Here is a 17,064-nt window from a genome sequence, read left to right as displayed (position 1 = left end):
TTAATTTTTACAAACCATTAACATAAAATAGAAAATCAGTAACTCCACATACCTTTAATTAGGTTCACCTCTTTGATTGTATAACCTTCTCGCAATCGTAATGACAGCACTCCAGATATAGTGGTTTGGAGATTGACCTCTTTGTGCTTTTTCCTTACCATTGGTGCAACATTGATTTCTTGATTCGTAACTGGATGGGTCAAAAGCCTACAAACAAGCAAAGCAAAGACTCGGTAATGTAAAATTCCAAACAGTCTAAAGGATTTGCTTATCAGCTGGTTGCTATTCTCATCAAATTCCTCATGCCATACAAGTTTCCAGTAAATGAAGAATTTGATGATATCTTTTATGATACAACATACCTAATTTAAGAATTGCATATTCCATCCATTTTTTTTGTGAGAATTCGATTGATTAACTCTTTAGCATTCAGATTACTCTGTTAAATGTAATGCTTATCTATTCACATTCTTTTGAATTAATCATGCATTATCTTATAGCTTTGAGATTTCAATAATGTAATTGTTTATAATTTAAATATTATCAGGTAGGTGTGAGAGGCATAGAAAACAAGCGTTAAATGATGTTGATAATACACATACACACACACACACACACACACACAATGGGCTTCTTTCAGTTCCTGTCTTCCAAATCCATACACAGCTTTGATTGGCCTGAAGCTATAGTGCTATAAAGGCACTAGCCCAAAGTGCCATGCAGTGGGATCGAACCTGAGACCACATGGTTGGGAAGCAAGCTTCTTAACCACACAGCCACGCCTGCACCTGTTACATAAAGTATGTAAAATAACATAAAAATTTAATAAATATGAAAGGATTACAATAACTTTGATTTCATCTTTTAATTAAAAGTTTCATCACATCGTAATGGTTGAGCAGTTTGTTTGCAATCATGAGATTCTGAGTTCAATCTCACTGTACAGCAAATGAAGCAAGTGTTGTTTTGTATAACCTTGAGCCAGCCCATACTTATGAGTGAAATTTGGTAAATGGAAACTGTAAAGAAGCCAGTCAGAGAAAGTGTACTTGTAATTCAGAAGTCAGCCTTGTCACACTATGTCACACTGATTCAGCTCAGGAATTACATTAAGGGTACACATGTCTGTCACTAACTTACATATTCATTCAAAGTGAAGGCATGTAGCGTAGTAGTTAACTCATGGTTGTAAGGTCCTAACTTCAATTCCTGGCAGCACATTGTGTCCTTGAACAAGATACTTTACTCCACATTTCTCCAGTCCACTCAGCTGGCAAAAATGAGTAGTACCTCTATTTCAAAGGGCCAGCTTTGTCGCACTCTGTGTCATGCTAAATCTCCCTGTGAACTGTGTTAAGGATCCATGTGTCTGTGGAGTGCTCAGCCACTTGCATGATAATTTCACAAGCAAGCTGTTCTGTTGATCACATCAACTGGAACACTTGTCACTGTAAACAACAGAGAGTCAGGTAGCTTTTTACATAGTAAACTTCCCGATTTGTGCTAAATACTCGTTTTTTACATGTTCAAGCTACTGTCCATCTGTCTTTATATTTGTTTTCCTTTGTTCTGCCTTACGAATAACCATTGTCTTTATCTTTTTTACATTTATTTATCATTGTAACTGACAGAGTGCCAGTTATTCGTTCAATTATTCAAATAACTGATATCCTCATTGTCAAATGATGAAGATACACACACACACAGAGGGAGAGGGGGACAGATATATAAAAAAAAAGTAATGATTTGGGAAATGGTGCTAAAACTGTAAAGACATTTCGATGTTTAGTAAATCAATATGTCAGTGTGAAGAATATGAAATATTTGTACCTGCCAACCCAAGAAGGCCGCCCTGATGTATGATCTTGTCTGCAATTCAAACCAGTATCTGGAACTTCAAATCCTGTTAAACCTTTCTGAAAGCTCCACAGGAAAAATGCTTTGTGGTAAACATTCAATTCATTTCCAGAGTTTTTCTAAAGGTAAATAAAAAAATTAATCTATATGAGAATCATTTATATACATCAGAAACATGTAACAACTAAATTATGAAATCTAACCAAACTCTTGAAGTCAAATCAATAACCTTTTATGCCATTAAATATGTATTTGATGGTATAAATGGCACACAAACATATTAGATGCACCCCAATTTCTGATGTACGTATTCAGGAAAAAAGTATTGAAACTTAAAGGAGACCCAACTTTGCATATGTGAAGGCGCATGGCTTAATGGTTAGAGTCTTGAACTCATGATTGTAATATTGTAGTTTTGATTCCTTGACTAGGCAATGTGTTGTGTTCTTGAGCAAAATTCTTCATTTTATGTTGCTCCAGTCCATTTCAGCTGGTAAAAATTAGTAATCCTGCAACAGGATAGAGTGATAAATCCAAACAATCTCAACCAAATGAAGAGCTAAGTTTGCTTCTATATTATACTATTTTGCTACCAGTATGATTATTAACAAATATATATATGTTCTAGATTGATCAGCTAACCAGCAAATTATGCTTATAGAAGCTTCAGTTTTTCTGTAGCAAAGAAATGTCGCCTTAACATTACACAGTTACTAGAGGTTGTGACCAGAGCTTTCTTTCACATAAACATCAAGAACAATTTAGACTAAAAGACAACAAATCAATTCAAGTTATCTTTAATAATGCTGGACCTGACAATTATTGGTTTAATCTTGTTTTAGCATCATCATCAATTTCTCAATATATGCTATGAAGAAAGTGGCAGGCTGGCAGAAACGTTAGCATGCCAGGCGAAATGCTTGGTGGTATTTCATTTTGAGTTCAAATTTGAGTTCAAATTTTGAGTTCAAATTTCACTGAAGTTGACTTTGCCTTTCATCCTTTCAGGGTCAATAAATTAAGTACTAGTTACATACTGGGGGTCAATCTAATCAACTGGTCCCCTCCCCCAAAATTTTGGGCCTTATGACTAGAGAAGAAAAGAATATATGCTTTATTGATTGTCAGTTAAATTGAGTAATACATTGTTTCAGCTTAGATTTTTGTTGTATTTTTGCACTACCGCGTCAAAACAGAGAAGACAAGCTAGCATACCTTTATGTATGTTATATGATTTATACAAAAAAGTACTACAACATGACCTTAACTGTGATAGTTAAATGAACTAAAGAACTATCTCATTACTTAAACTAGGTCACAGTATCATTGTAATAAACAACAGTATTCTCCCTTAATCCCAAAATAACTAGGTCTTTAGCCTGTTACTCCAGAAAATTGCATAAATGTAAGAATTTTCAAACCTGCCCAACCCATACCCATAGTTAGTTTGTTTTGTTTTTTTTTTTGAAAAAAAAAATGGGGAAAAATAAATGAAAGGTAGTAATGAATTTTAACATTTGTAAATATTCGACCGTGATCTAACAAACCTATGACCAAAAGAAATTCAGCTGTAACCATTACATCTTGTATTCAGACATAAATGAACTTAAAACTACATCAGACAGTAGGGTGTAATTTGAGAGAAATTTGGCTGCTATTCCTAACAGACCGAGCAGCCACAACAAGATTACTTCATACTCTTGAGAATTTTAGCCACTGATGAAGAAGGAAGAGGTCAGGATAACTTACAACACTAGGTGACACTGCAAAATAACCTCCAAATGTGGCAGTAGCAATAAATTTCATCAGCTCTGTATGTGGAACCCGTCCAAAGGACAAGTTACTGTGGTGACTGCATCCAATGTGCAAAAATGAACATGCGATGGTACTGTTACGGAGCTGTGCAACAAGGGCTTCAAACATACTGGCATCTGGAAGGCCAACCATTCCATCAGTGACAACTGCAATACCTAAAAGAAAAAGAAAACCATCATCATCATCGTTTAACGTCCGCTTTCCATGCTAGCATGGATTGGACGATTTGACTGAGGACTGGTGAAACCGGATGGCTACACCAGGCTCCAATCTGATTTGGCAGAGTTTCTACAGCTGGATGCCCTTCCTAACGCCAACCACTCAGAGAGTGTAGTGGGTGCTTTTACATGCCACCCACACGAAGGCCAGTCAGGCGGTACTGGCAACGGCTACGCTCAAATGGTGTATTTTATGTGCCACCCGCACAAGAGCCAGTCCAGGGGCACTGGCAATGATCTCGCTCGAAAGTCCATAACACATGCCACGGGCACAAGTGCCAGAAAGGCGACGCTGGGCACAGGTGCCATCCCGATTTTGCTTTCGCTTGCATGGAAAATTATTATTATGAGGCTTCTTATCAACATTTAAGTACTGTTTATTTTTCTAAGCCTGTAATAAACCTAACATCAAGCTATACTTGTATATGGTTAAAACAGAAATTATCTAAAAACAACAGAAATATTTAAGTAAAAGCTTAAAAATAAAACATATTACAATAATGGTATCATCCCTGTGCCACTAACAATTTGTCATCATCGTCATCATTTAATATTCATGTTCCTTGTTGGTATGAGCTGGATGGTATTACAGAATCTGACCAGCCTGAGAGCAAAGTTGGTCTCCAATGTCTGCTTTGGCATGGTTTATACAACTGGATGCCCCTCCTAACACCAACCACTTTATAGTGTGTACTGGGTGCTTTTTTTTTATGGCACCAGCACTAATGAGGTCACCAGGTAACTCACAAAACAAGACTCCTTCACTGAGTAGGGGTACAGTACTGAGGGAGGTAGCTTTGGTACCAGCTATTCAGGAGACTAAAGCAGGAAAGAGGGGACAGAAACAAGTGTTTTGCAGTGAAGGAGATATATGGGGATGACGAAGAGAAACAATACTGGAGATGAGGTGAATATAAATAAGCTACATTTCATATTAGCCAAATTAATTAACCAAGCAATATTTAACAATATACTTTTATCTCTCACAAAAATAACATAAAATGATACATTAAATACAAAAATGTAAAATTAACTATGTGTAAAAACGTTGTTGCTAAATTCTTCAAGTCCTTTACTTAACATGAGTAATCTATAGTGTCTTTGAAGACATCATCATTATCATTTTAACATCTGTTTTCCATGTTGGTATGGGTTGACAGGATTTGATGAATTAAAGGACTGCAGCAAGCTCCAATAGCTGGATGCCCTTCCTAATATCAACCACTTATTTGTGTCTCTTTTTTTTTTTTTGGCATCATGTGACGGTTGTAAACGAATGTCATTCATTTCCAATATTCTGCGTAAACATGTTCAGCCATGGGGAATTATTACCTTGCATGCAAACAGGTGAGGGTCAGCAAAGAAAACCTATTTCTATAAACTCAGCCTGACCTATGCAAGCATGGAAATGAGGACATTAAACAATGATGATGATAACAATAACGACAGCATTGGGGGGGGGGGGGGATTTGATAGCTTCAAAATTACAATGTATATAAGCAAAGAATGGTGATCTAGCAGTAAATTACATAATTTTGCTTTATTTCAGTTAATTCAGTTCTGTCAAAAACTTAATAAAATAAAAACAAATGCAAATGTATAGTAAACTCCTTCACAGTACCTGCTGATGCATTTTCTGGTAACAGCTGTAGAGCCAAAATACCAAACCTGAGAACATTAACAAAACCGTGTTCAGGTTTGGATATAAGTTCTTCAACTTTCTGCTCATCCAATTTTGATCTGCGGCTTCTTGTGTCAACAGACGGTATGTCATTCAAAGAGGTAACTTCACTAAGCTCATGCTATACATTAAAAGAAAAAGAAAAGTAGTCAATAATCATCATCATCATCGTTTAACGTCCATTTTCCATGCTGGCATGGGTTGGACGGTTCGGCTGGGGTCCAGGAGGCTGCACCAGGCCTAGTGGTTAGGGTGTTGTATTCACGATCTTATGATCATGGTTTCAATTCCTGGACTAGCCAGTGTGTTGTGTTCTAAAGCAAATTACTTCCCTTCAGGTTGCTCCAATCAACCCAGCTGTAGATAGTTGGAGAGTTAACCCTACAATGGATTGACATCCCATTCAGGAAGGGTGATGTAATCTCAGTAATTTATATGCCAAGCTCCAGCCTCATGAATCCTAGGGTTCATGACAGACGGAAAACAATTTGTAATACTTGTATAGATCTAACAATATATCTCTTCCACCCAAATAAGTTCATTACATTAACCCTTTAACATTCAGATCACTCTGTCAAATGTAATCCTTATTTATTCACACTGTTTTGAATTAATCATGCATTATCTCATGCTTCCTAGATTTCAATGATGTAATTATTTATTTTTAGAATGAGATTGTAGGGTAGGTGTGAGAGGCTGAATCTGGTCAATTTAAACATAAAACCAGTAGAATATTTTGGTTCGATATGGCCTATTTAAATGTTAAAGGGTTAAGCAAAGATGAACATGAAAAAGTATTAAAAATGTTACACTCACAGAATTCATTTGAAGAGTTACTAATGATGCAAAATGTTTTGAAACAGCATTCTCAAACTCCTTGAGCATTCGATGTAATTCACCAAGAATGGTTTTTAAATTTTTTCTTGTAACCAATACTCCTTGACATAAGACCTATAAATATTACAAAAACAGCTAAAATTCAATATGAATAGTAAAACACAGAGAGACACAACAATATTGAATTACATTAAAAAGAAATATAACATGAGAGTTAACATTAATATTCTGATTGAAAATTTGCCTCATAAACTCCTTCCAACCCATGCAAACATGAAGAAGTGGATGTTAAAAATACAATGCCAAAAGAATGTTTTTTATAAATATATGAATACTTACGAAATTATTGCGACATGCAATTAATGGTGTGTAAGCAACAACTGTTACATAAAGAGATGGAGTCAGAGCTAGATCTGAGCCAGGTGAACAAAACTGCAAGAAGAAAAAAGATCAAGTTTTAACCCAAACAATTAAGATCTTTGGCAAAAATAATTATAAATTAACTTCTTGTACTAATAATCCAGTGTTTCTTGAAGCAAGTTCAGTGAAAACAATTCAGAGCAAGAGAGAGGGAGAGAGAAAGAGAGAGATATAGTGTGCATATGTGTTTTACATATAAAGTTGTCTTTAAGAAATAATTATTGAAATCTACTTACAGGCTGTACTAAACCAGTAAGACAGTTCTTCAAAGAAGTGTAAACATCATCCCACAGTACTCGACCTGAACATAAATCCTAAAATAGATAAATGAGAAAAATATCATTAATTTGTTCAATTCAGACAAATATTTTGAGGAGCTTCTAAGGAAAATATTTATGGCACAATACCATCTTTCAATAAGATATACTTTAAATATCCTCCTCTGCCGCTGGTGCCACTTAAAATGCATTGGTACTAGTGTCATGTTAAAAGCACTGGTGGTGGTGCCATGTAAATGGCACCCAGTACACTCTGTGGATTGGTTTGTACTAAGAAGGGCATCCAGCCATAGAAACCATGCTAGAACAGGCAATGGCAACTGGTGCAGCCCCTGCTTTACCAGCTTCAGTGAAACCATCCAACCCATGCCAGCATGAAAAACAGATGTTATATGATGATGATGACAATGATCTTCATAACTGATTCCTTTTCAGGTATTACTGCCATAGCTTCAATACACACCTTGGTGTTTCTGATGTGGCCTTTCAAATGTCCTTCTATGACAATATCACAGCCATCAATACTTGTGATAGCTCACACAAAGGCCACATAGAACTGTTTGTCTATTAACTCTGTTTGAGGGGCTTATACAAGGTCTTATCAAAAAGTATCGGGAATCAGGACTGGTGCTTTAAAAAAAAAAAACTACAACACATATCACTTCAACATGCCCACTGATATCCCCAGCCACAAAGATGAGATCATTGCCACTCAACTTTTGTTCATTTGGTGGGCCCGCTTGTGGGGCATAGGCAGAGATAATTGTTGTTATACTACTCTGCAAGACTAGCCTGAGCTTAAGTACTCTATCACACACTCTGACTACCTCTATGACCTTATCCACCCATTTCTCTGCAAGAAGTATGCCCACACCACCTACCCCTTCACTGTTACCTTCCCAGAAGATTTTATACCTATGTGTCTTGCCTGTGAGGAACCTGGCTGAAGGCACATTTATCCCCTCCACCACTTGACAATTGGTGTTGGTTTGTTTACATCCCCTTAACTCCAAGGGTTGATAAAAGAGCCTGATAGACTAGGTACCAGATTTTAAAACTAAGTACTGGGATCGATTTGCTCAACTAAACCCTTCAAGGTAGTGCCCCAGCATGACCATAGTCCCATGACTAAAACAATAAAACAAGTAAAAGATAAAATATAAAAAACAAATATTACAATTGTTCTGAAACAGAGACGGGTGAATGTGTTACACTTTCCTCCCAAGAATATACTTACACTGGTGCAGCGCATTAAATAATACTCACTTTTTCTAAATATCAGTGCATTTTGCAAGTCACACCTAAAACGAAATAGCTAACAGAAAATTAAAACTACCTCAGGGACTTTTCTGAGTTTCTTCTACTCTATGGTAATACAAACCTTCAGGTATCTTATCGCCATTTCAACAGCATTTCTAAATTTTGATCTTAATATTTTTCTGAATATAAGGCAGCGAGCTGGCAGATATGTTAGCACACCAAGCGAAATGCTTAGCAGTATTTTGTCTGACTTTACATTCTGAGTTCAAATTCCGTCATGGTCGACTTTGCCTTTCATCCTTTGGGGGGGGGGGGGGGCAATAAATTAAGTACCAGTTGTGTACTGGGTCGATCTAATTGACAGACCCCCCCCGCCTCACCCAAAATTTTGGGCCTTGTGATTAGAGTAGAAAAGAATATTTTTCTGATAGCCAAGTCTGGCAATGCTGGTTTCCTTTTCCAATGAAATTAATACTCAGTATCCCTTGCATAGTAAGTAGATTTTCTAAAATAATCATTTAAGTATATAACTCAACACCACCCCAATTTGGGGCGTCTATAATTTCAGCAATATAATAAAGAATGTTCAGACAGCGAGCTGGCAGAGTCATTAGTATACCAGGTAAAATGCTTAGTGGAATTTTGTCTGTTTTTACGTTCTGAGTTCAAATGCCACAGAGGTCAACTTTGCCTTTCATTCTCTCAATGTTGATAAAATAAGTACCAGTTGAACACTAGGGTTGATGTAATTAATTTAACTCTTCCCCCAAAATTTGAAACCATTATTATGAAGAATGCTCCTACAACACCAATTTATATTTAATGCTATGCTATACTTAATACAACATTATATTTAATACTTTATAATTGCAACATCACAATTAGAAAAATAAAAACAAAAAGCTTACCAAAGAGGACACAGACGGGCTTAGATCCAGGGCGAATGCAATTCTATACTGTGTGGACATGAAAATCACTTTGGTGCGTGTGGTAAGCTTGAAAGAATGTTCTTTGCCTGGCTGGAAGGTGACATAGCTTTTCTCTGGGATCACAGACAACACTATCAGTTCTTCTGATGATAAATCAGACTTGAAGTAAAAGAAAAAATGTTACACATTTTTAAAAATGACAAACATAAATGTGAAGCATTCATTTTTTTTTTTTAAATTACATGAAAAAGTTCCATTATGATTATGAAAACCAACTTTTTAAAATACTAGAATAGATTGGAAAATTCAAACATTTACATATTTATTTTTTGTTTGAGTCTCATGAAGGCAATGTGGCCGATGCTGGTGTTGCATACCTGGTATGTAAAAAGCTCCTGTCAAGCAATAGAGGCAATATTAGTATAATGAAGAATTTACTAAAATAACTTTCTCATTATTAAGCTGGGGTCGAGAACAAATTTTGATGGAAGATTATAATTTAAACTTCTTTAGAACAGTAAGTTTATGCCATAGAATCCAGGGCTGCTTCAGGTAGGTTGATTTCAAAAGAGTTAATCTGATACTACTTCTGTTGCATATAACAACAATAACATTTTCCTCTCCAAAATTTTCAAGATTCACAGTACACTTATATTTAAAACAAAATAAAAAAGGACAAATCATGAAAGGACTAAGTGTTCTGGATGTGTCATTGTTAAATAGATACTACTCTAATTACTACTGACTGTAGAGATTACATACAACATCTCTAAGTATTATCACAGTCATAAACCTTCCCAAGCAATGAGACACTTTTACTTTTCAACTGTCTTGTCTGTCAACTGTTCCATTCAAACTATTATCTTTTCAACTTTTCTGATAGGTTAATTAATGATTGAGCATGTCATCTTGCCCACAAAAATATTGTAAAAAAATTAATTAATTTGAAATTGTATTGTTATTCTGTTTTTATTTTTAAAAAAATGATATGATAAACAGAGGTACTTATTGACAACTTCTGCACTTCAAAATTTAAACATCTACAAGGTTTCATAAATGAATGTGAATAGCCACATACTTACAAGGCTTACAGGAGGTACAAATGTCATTGTGGTATTTAAATGGTTGAAATACCATGTTGCTCGGATGTTTCGTGATATCCTGTATTCTTTCTTCATCAAAAGGTAAATTTCCTTTGCTTCAGGAGCAGACTGAAAAATACAAATAACAACCAATGAGTTTTATTGCTTCCATTGTTATTCTCAATTTACCTTAAATAGGCATAGGTGTGGTTAAGAAGCTTGCTTCCCAGCCATCTGGTCTTGGGTTCATTCCACAGCACAGCACCTGGGGGTGAGTGTCTTTTACAAGAGCCTCAAGCTGACCAAAACCTTACGGGTGGATTTGGTAGAGGGAAACTGAAAGAAGCCCATCAGACATGTGTGTGTGTGTGTGTGTGTGTGTTTGTGTATGTACCCTTGTCTAGACAGCATAGTTGTAAATGAGCATCACAGTCATAAAGCTATGTTGTTCTTTCCAGTCTTCAGTAGAAAACATAACTGACCATAGATAAATATTACCTTGCTTGGAAACAGGTGAAGGTTGAAGACAGGAAGGGCTTCCAGCCATAGAAAAAACTGTCTTGACAAATTCAGCCAGACACATGCAAGCATGGAAAAGTAGACACTTAATAAAAATGACAATGACCCTTGATTCTGTTAGCTTATTCCAAATTTTGCTTGGTCTGTCTCTGATTATTTGGATACCTATAATCAATATTCAGTCTTACACAATCCCCAGCTCAGCAAATAAAAAGTGGAGTTATTCTTGGCTAAATACTTCTCTTGGCGCTGTTTCACCAGAATTATACCATTTGTGTTTCCAAGTCTTAGAATAGTAATTTCTAAATCTATTTTGGCATGGAACTCATTATTTGCCAAAAATCATGGAACCCACACCAGTACTTTTTACAGACAACCTCCCCACCAGCCTAATTTCATTAAGATATTCAATGAAACAAAAATTGTTTTAGAGAGAAAAATTTATGGATAACAACTTCCAGTTACTCAAGCTTGAAATCTCTCCCTCGTTCCCCCAGGCTCATACACCCCTTCTCTCACTCTGGCTCAAAATCTCTCTCACTTATTCTCCCAGAGATATCTGTTCCACGTCTCGTTCTCTGAACTTTTCAAACCACCAACACTTTGATCAAATCTCCTCCTGCATGAAGAACATATATATCTCACTTCTCCTTGTTCCAAAATCATTAAAGATGATGACTTCAACACTTATACATTTCAGGACTCTTACTCTCACATTACATCAATACTGCAAGTGCGGAAGCAGAATCTTTGTTATTCTAAACTCTTTACATGAGCTTCTTTCACCTCCTATTTGCATTTCAGACACACAGACACCCAAGTACTCTTGCTCTCTTTCTCACCATAAAACTAAATGTCTGCAATACTATATACATCTCTGCACCCATCACATCATCTAATCACTACCTCATGACTGTTCCCAGTTGAAGATGGCATCTACATGATCGTTTTGTATGAGATGCTTCAGCACTTTTCTTACATTTCAGCAACAACAAAAATATATGAATTTTCATGGGGGTTATGGCCCTTATGCATAGAATATAATTTCCAAATTTCATAAAGATCTATTCAGTACTTTTGCCATAGTTTTGGATCATTAAAAAATGACTAAAATTTGGGGGTTAAGGCCCCCCATTAGGGGGTCTTAGAATCCTCAGAGAAGTGGAAACTTTGAGAATACTTCTTGATGTGTGTCAATTACCCATGGTTGAAATTTCATCAACATTAAAAATTTATGAATTTTCATGAGTGTTCTGCCCCCTTTAAACCATCTCAAATTCAAACCAAACATACTGCATTATACCCACCCTTATGCATTGAATCTTAGTTCCAAATATCATATACAGCTATACATATAGATGTATACATATACATCTATATATATATACATGTATATATATACATCTATATATATACATGCATATATATGTACATCTATATATATACATTTGTGCAGATGTATACGTATATATATATATATGTGTATTATATATATGTGTATTATATATATGCATGTATGTATGCCTGTGTATATAGTTTCAGTATTAAAGCGAAACTATTAAAGTGAAAATATCTGACATTACAATAGAGAGATGTTATTGTTTCACTTTTGACACGTAATACTGAAATAGTGGAGGAAATATGATATTGCTGTGGGCTCGCACTAGGCAAGAAGTTAAAAACTTTTTTGGGCCTATGACACTACATGAACCCTAAGTAAGGCATGTGTAAAATTTGTATGAAATTGGTTGTGTAGTTCTCAAGTTTTAGGGATTCACACAGACAGACAGACAGACACACATTCTCATCTTTATATAGATAGATAACAGATAAGAGAGAACAGAGTCAAAAGCTTTACAGACATTGGCTGTAAGTTATGAATATTGAAACTAATAATACTCAATGTAGGTCAATGAATTGAATAAAGATGTCAGAAGCCACACTGGGTGATGCAATAGATAGCCAGCAAACGGATACTGTATAACAGCTATTTTCAGCTATTTTTGAGTCCTGGCACACTGAATATGACACTAAAGTGTTACAGGCATGGTTGTGAGGTTAACAAGTTTGCTTGGCAACCACAAGGTTTCAGGTTCAGTCCAACAACACAACACCTTGAACAAGTGTCGTCTACTATTGCCTCAGACCAACCAATACCTTGCAAGTGGATTCGATAGACAAAAACAGCATGGAAAGAGAACATTAAATGATGATGATGATGATGATGAGTATTTGACCAGTACTTATTTTATTTTCACTGGAAGGATGAGAGGCAAAATTGATCTCAGTGGCATTTGAATTCAGAATATAAAGAGTCAGAACAAAATCCATTGCTCAACTGGTTCTGCCAATCATTGACTGCTTCAGAATAATTACTTCTAATTTTGACATAAGGCCAGCAATCTTTAGGAGTGGTTAGTCAATAACACCAATCCCAGCGTTAAACTAGTACTTACTTTAGTAACTCTGAAAAAATAAAAAGCAAACTTGACTACAGTGATATTTGCACTCAGAATGTAAAGAACTGGAAGAAACTCCCCAAATCATTCCATCCATCACATTAACAATTCTGCTCGCTTGCCACTTTAAATATTGCCCATAATATTAAAGCAATGCATTTTCAATAGTTGTTTACTGTCATTGCTTCACCAAATGTAATTATGACTGTAGTTTGGATAAAACTGATTAAACATCACAGAATGATTTACTTGTTAGCAGGACAAATAAGAATAAGAAAATATTTAATTTTGTGGTGGAAGATATGTAATTCAGTGCTGAATTAACTTGAAACTAATAATCATCATCTAATGTTCATGTTCTATAGCTCTTCTCCAGAGTCTCTACCCTGTCTTCTGTACCTAGTTTAAAAGCTATATATCTGACCTCTTGGTGAGTACTATCGGCTAACTCTGATGAGCGTAAGGTTATATAATCAGATTGTTACCGAACACTCTATTGTATTCCTTGCGCGAAACCGACTGGTAAGATCAGCCGTGATAGATATATAATACTATATATTTCGGATAATATACCCACTCTATTGACTGATATATGAATACATATTTACCCTGACTTACAGTCTCTGAGACAACTCACGTGTATGTGTGTGTGTGTGTGTGTGTGTATATATATATATATATATATATATATATATATATATATATATATATATATATATAGCATTGTTTCGATTAATATATATATATATATAAACCATTCTGATATTCATTTACGTATGAAAGCGACCTTCAGTCAAACTTTTTTTTCAAAGCTAAACTGTAAACAGATTTATATGCACCTCTTGATAGAAAGATAAAAAAAAAAAAAGCTAAAACTGGAACTGATAAATTTTCACTACAAAGAACAAGATTACGTATATTTGACTAACTTCCAAGCTTTAGACCTTTATAGACTAAGAGAACGTGTTAAAATATTGTGTATAGTGTCTACAAATAACAAGTATCTATCTTCATAGTATGTGTAAAAAAAAAAAGTGTCACTAGTCGCATGTCTCTTACTGTATCAATAATAATGTGAGCTACAAATGCCAAAATTTCTTTTTCTGTATCTCCAGAAAGAATAGATAGCTCAGCTCGTATTTCACCAGATCTGTGAGAGTTTTCGTTGAAAAAGACAGCGGGAACAATGAAACTAACGAGTGTTTTGTCTGAAGTATATCGTATACGTTTTACTAGAGGATAGGCTATAATCACTACCCAAGAAAGTTCGTATCTCTCTATTTTTAATGCCATCCATGAAAGCTACGGTATACAACGCACCTCTTACAAAAAAAAAAAAACTTTTATAAATAAATAAATACTAATGTATAGAAGATTTAGATTCCCGAGACATCTCGCAAACAGACCTCCGTTCTGAGAGCCAATTTGACAGCCAGCGAAGAAGCTTTTACATGGTCGATCGAACTGCTAAAAATGACAGCGAAATCTCCTCCAACTCACATTCTACCGTCTTAGAAAAGAAGTACACATTTAATAAGGTTATGATTTCCCCAGCACCTAGGAAAAAATCGGGTGGCCACGGTTGGAATGCACTTGATTATAAATCTGCTGCATCAGAGCCAAGCTGGAGTTTAATAAATATTTTATTTCAAACAATACTTCCAGATATACCCTCATAGTCAAAATATGTGTTGAATGGATGAGTGTAATAGTAACTATTAGCACAACCAGTGAGTTATTTATTGCATCTTTGCACCACAGGTGTCCATGCAGTAAAATACCTAAAACAAGGGGTATTTCAATATACGACGCCAAGTAGCTACAATAATAAACAACAATCACATTCTTAAGTATGAATGACTTTGACAAAGGGGTCATACGATTGGTGAAGATATACAGTTAGGGGTGGAGACAGTAAAGATCGAAAAATAAAAGGGGCGGCAGACTAAGTACCATGTTTAACGAAATTAAAATAGCCTTTACACTTGTCCACTACCACAGCGACGAAAGAATTATATGGATGCAGACTTATTTTATTTTCTCATTAATAAAGCAGGGTGGCCAAAAGATTTTGCTAACATTTTTTTTGAAGGGGGGAAAGGACTGATGTTTGTTGCTTTGAGAACGGCCGTGATACGAACGAAGTCCACAGCACCAAATTCTATTATGAAGCGACTAGAAATAATGCACATTCGAATTCAATTTTAAGACACACACACACACATAGACACATATGTACAAAGTTTAGGACTAATCAACAAGTTGGCAACATTAAAACGAAGAAGCATAGCAATAATGAAAGTACTAGGGATAAGGTCACCATTACTTTGATGCGCGTAGTAATTAATTATACGCTGATTAATTTCCAGAGGTTTACAATGAATTCAAAAGTTAGAGAATTTTGTTTGCTTTTTCTCCAAGTTAAAAATAATGCATTTTATTTTATGACATAGTTTAACATAAAGGAGAACGTAACGGTATTAATTGCAAACCTATTTTTATGTGCGTGTGTGTGTGTGTGTGTGAAAATGACAACGCGTGTGGCTTTGATAATGTTATATAAACAAGGTGGGTTTTATAATGAAAAGCTTTCATAGTATATTTACAATGCAATAGTCACACGCGAAGGTGAATGAGTTACCTTATCAAATTATAAAGGTAATGTGAAAAATGCAAAAAAAAAAAAAAAAAATTAATCAAATTTCTCCAGTAATATATAACTTCCTTCTTGCGAAATACAATAAAAAAAAAAAGAAACCCGAGTGCCCGTTCGTATATGTGTTGTTGTTTGGACCCAACTCATTAATGTCTGAGTAGACCTATGATTAAAGTCATGAACATCTTGTAGAATTCTCGGAAAATGGATATATATATATATATATATATATATATATATATATATATATATAGACATGGTATCGTGTAATTTGAGGGAGACCTGGCAGTTATTGCTAACAGATCAAACGATCGCGTAGAGCCTCCTTCTTTGACCGTTAGTACTTGTGTAAAGTCGATTTATTAATACAAAAGGACTTTCAAACTAGACATTAAATAGAAACGTCTAAAACAAACATTAAAAGTGAAAAGAAAGAGAGAGAGAGAGAGAGAGAGAGAGAGAGAGAGAGAACGAAGTAATGAACCGATCTTGTACGCTATTAGAGTACAAGTATATTACTACTGACCAACTTTTAGTGTCGTGAACAAACTTTGTCAATGTATACATATGCTATCAGCGATATGCAACTTGCACGAACACTGCACCCCACTGAGCACTTTGCCAATCTTTATATATATATATATATATATATACACACACTCACCTGTGCGTGTGTATGTGTATATGATGTTGAATGAAAACATAGCATTTCATTAACGTGATCACAACATTCTAATTTAATTTCGTCTGCAGGACAAAACAGAACAGATAGCTGTCTTATTTATGACAGACAAATAAACACCAGAAAAGGACTTGTATCGGCATGGTACAACCTTCTGCAGAGGAATGTTACGAAATAAACATTTGCTAGACAATAAGGGAGAGAGAAGGAAAATATTGTTACTTGGTCTCCGTCAAAGCTTCTAGCTTCATCTGTTTCATCCATTGTAAGCAAGTTTGTTTTTTTCTTTTTTTAGTTTTTTTTTCTATCTTACTGAATTTCACTGGAGACACAAAACTGTGCCCAGGTAGTTTATAAATAATCCTGTTTAA

General features: G+C 35.3%; 1 protein-coding gene across 4 annotated transcripts in view; it reads right to left on the bottom strand.

The window, feature by feature from the left end:
• LOC106873556 (KICSTOR complex protein SZT2) overlaps nt 1-17,055 on the bottom strand; it is a 188,185-nt gene extending 171,130 nt beyond the window's left edge. For all 4 annotated transcript variants that reach the window (XM_089365841.1, XM_089365843.1, XM_089365842.1 and 1 more), the window contains exons 1-10: nt 16,916-17,055; nt 10,378-10,506; nt 9,275-9,454; nt 7,065-7,142; nt 6,748-6,840; nt 6,388-6,522; nt 5,512-5,692; nt 3,607-3,827; nt 1,831-1,976; nt 53-207 (exon numbers count right to left, since the gene is read on the bottom strand). In XM_089365841.1, coding sequence (XP_089221967.1) covers nt 53-207; nt 1,831-1,976; nt 3,607-3,827; nt 5,512-5,692; nt 6,388-6,522; nt 6,748-6,840; nt 7,065-7,142; nt 9,275-9,454; nt 10,378-10,506; nt 16,916-16,957 — 1,360 coding nt within the window. In that variant the 5' untranslated portion in view covers nt 16,958-17,055. The remainder of the gene's footprint in view (nt 1-52; nt 208-1,830; nt 1,977-3,606; nt 3,828-5,511; nt 5,693-6,387; nt 6,523-6,747; nt 6,841-7,064; nt 7,143-9,274; nt 9,455-10,377; nt 10,507-16,915) is intronic.
• Nucleotides 17,056-17,064: the final 9 nt, after the last annotated feature.

This window comes from Octopus bimaculoides, chromosome 18 (genome assembly GCF_046866305.1).
Source record: "Octopus bimaculoides isolate indiv1 chromosome 18, ASM4686630v1, whole genome shotgun sequence".
NCBI classification, from domain to species: Eukaryota; Metazoa; Mollusca; class Cephalopoda; order Octopoda; family Octopodidae; genus Octopus; species Octopus bimaculoides.
The sequence above is the reverse complement of the archived record's forward strand: the minus strand, read 5'-3'. Positions and strand labels throughout refer to the sequence as shown.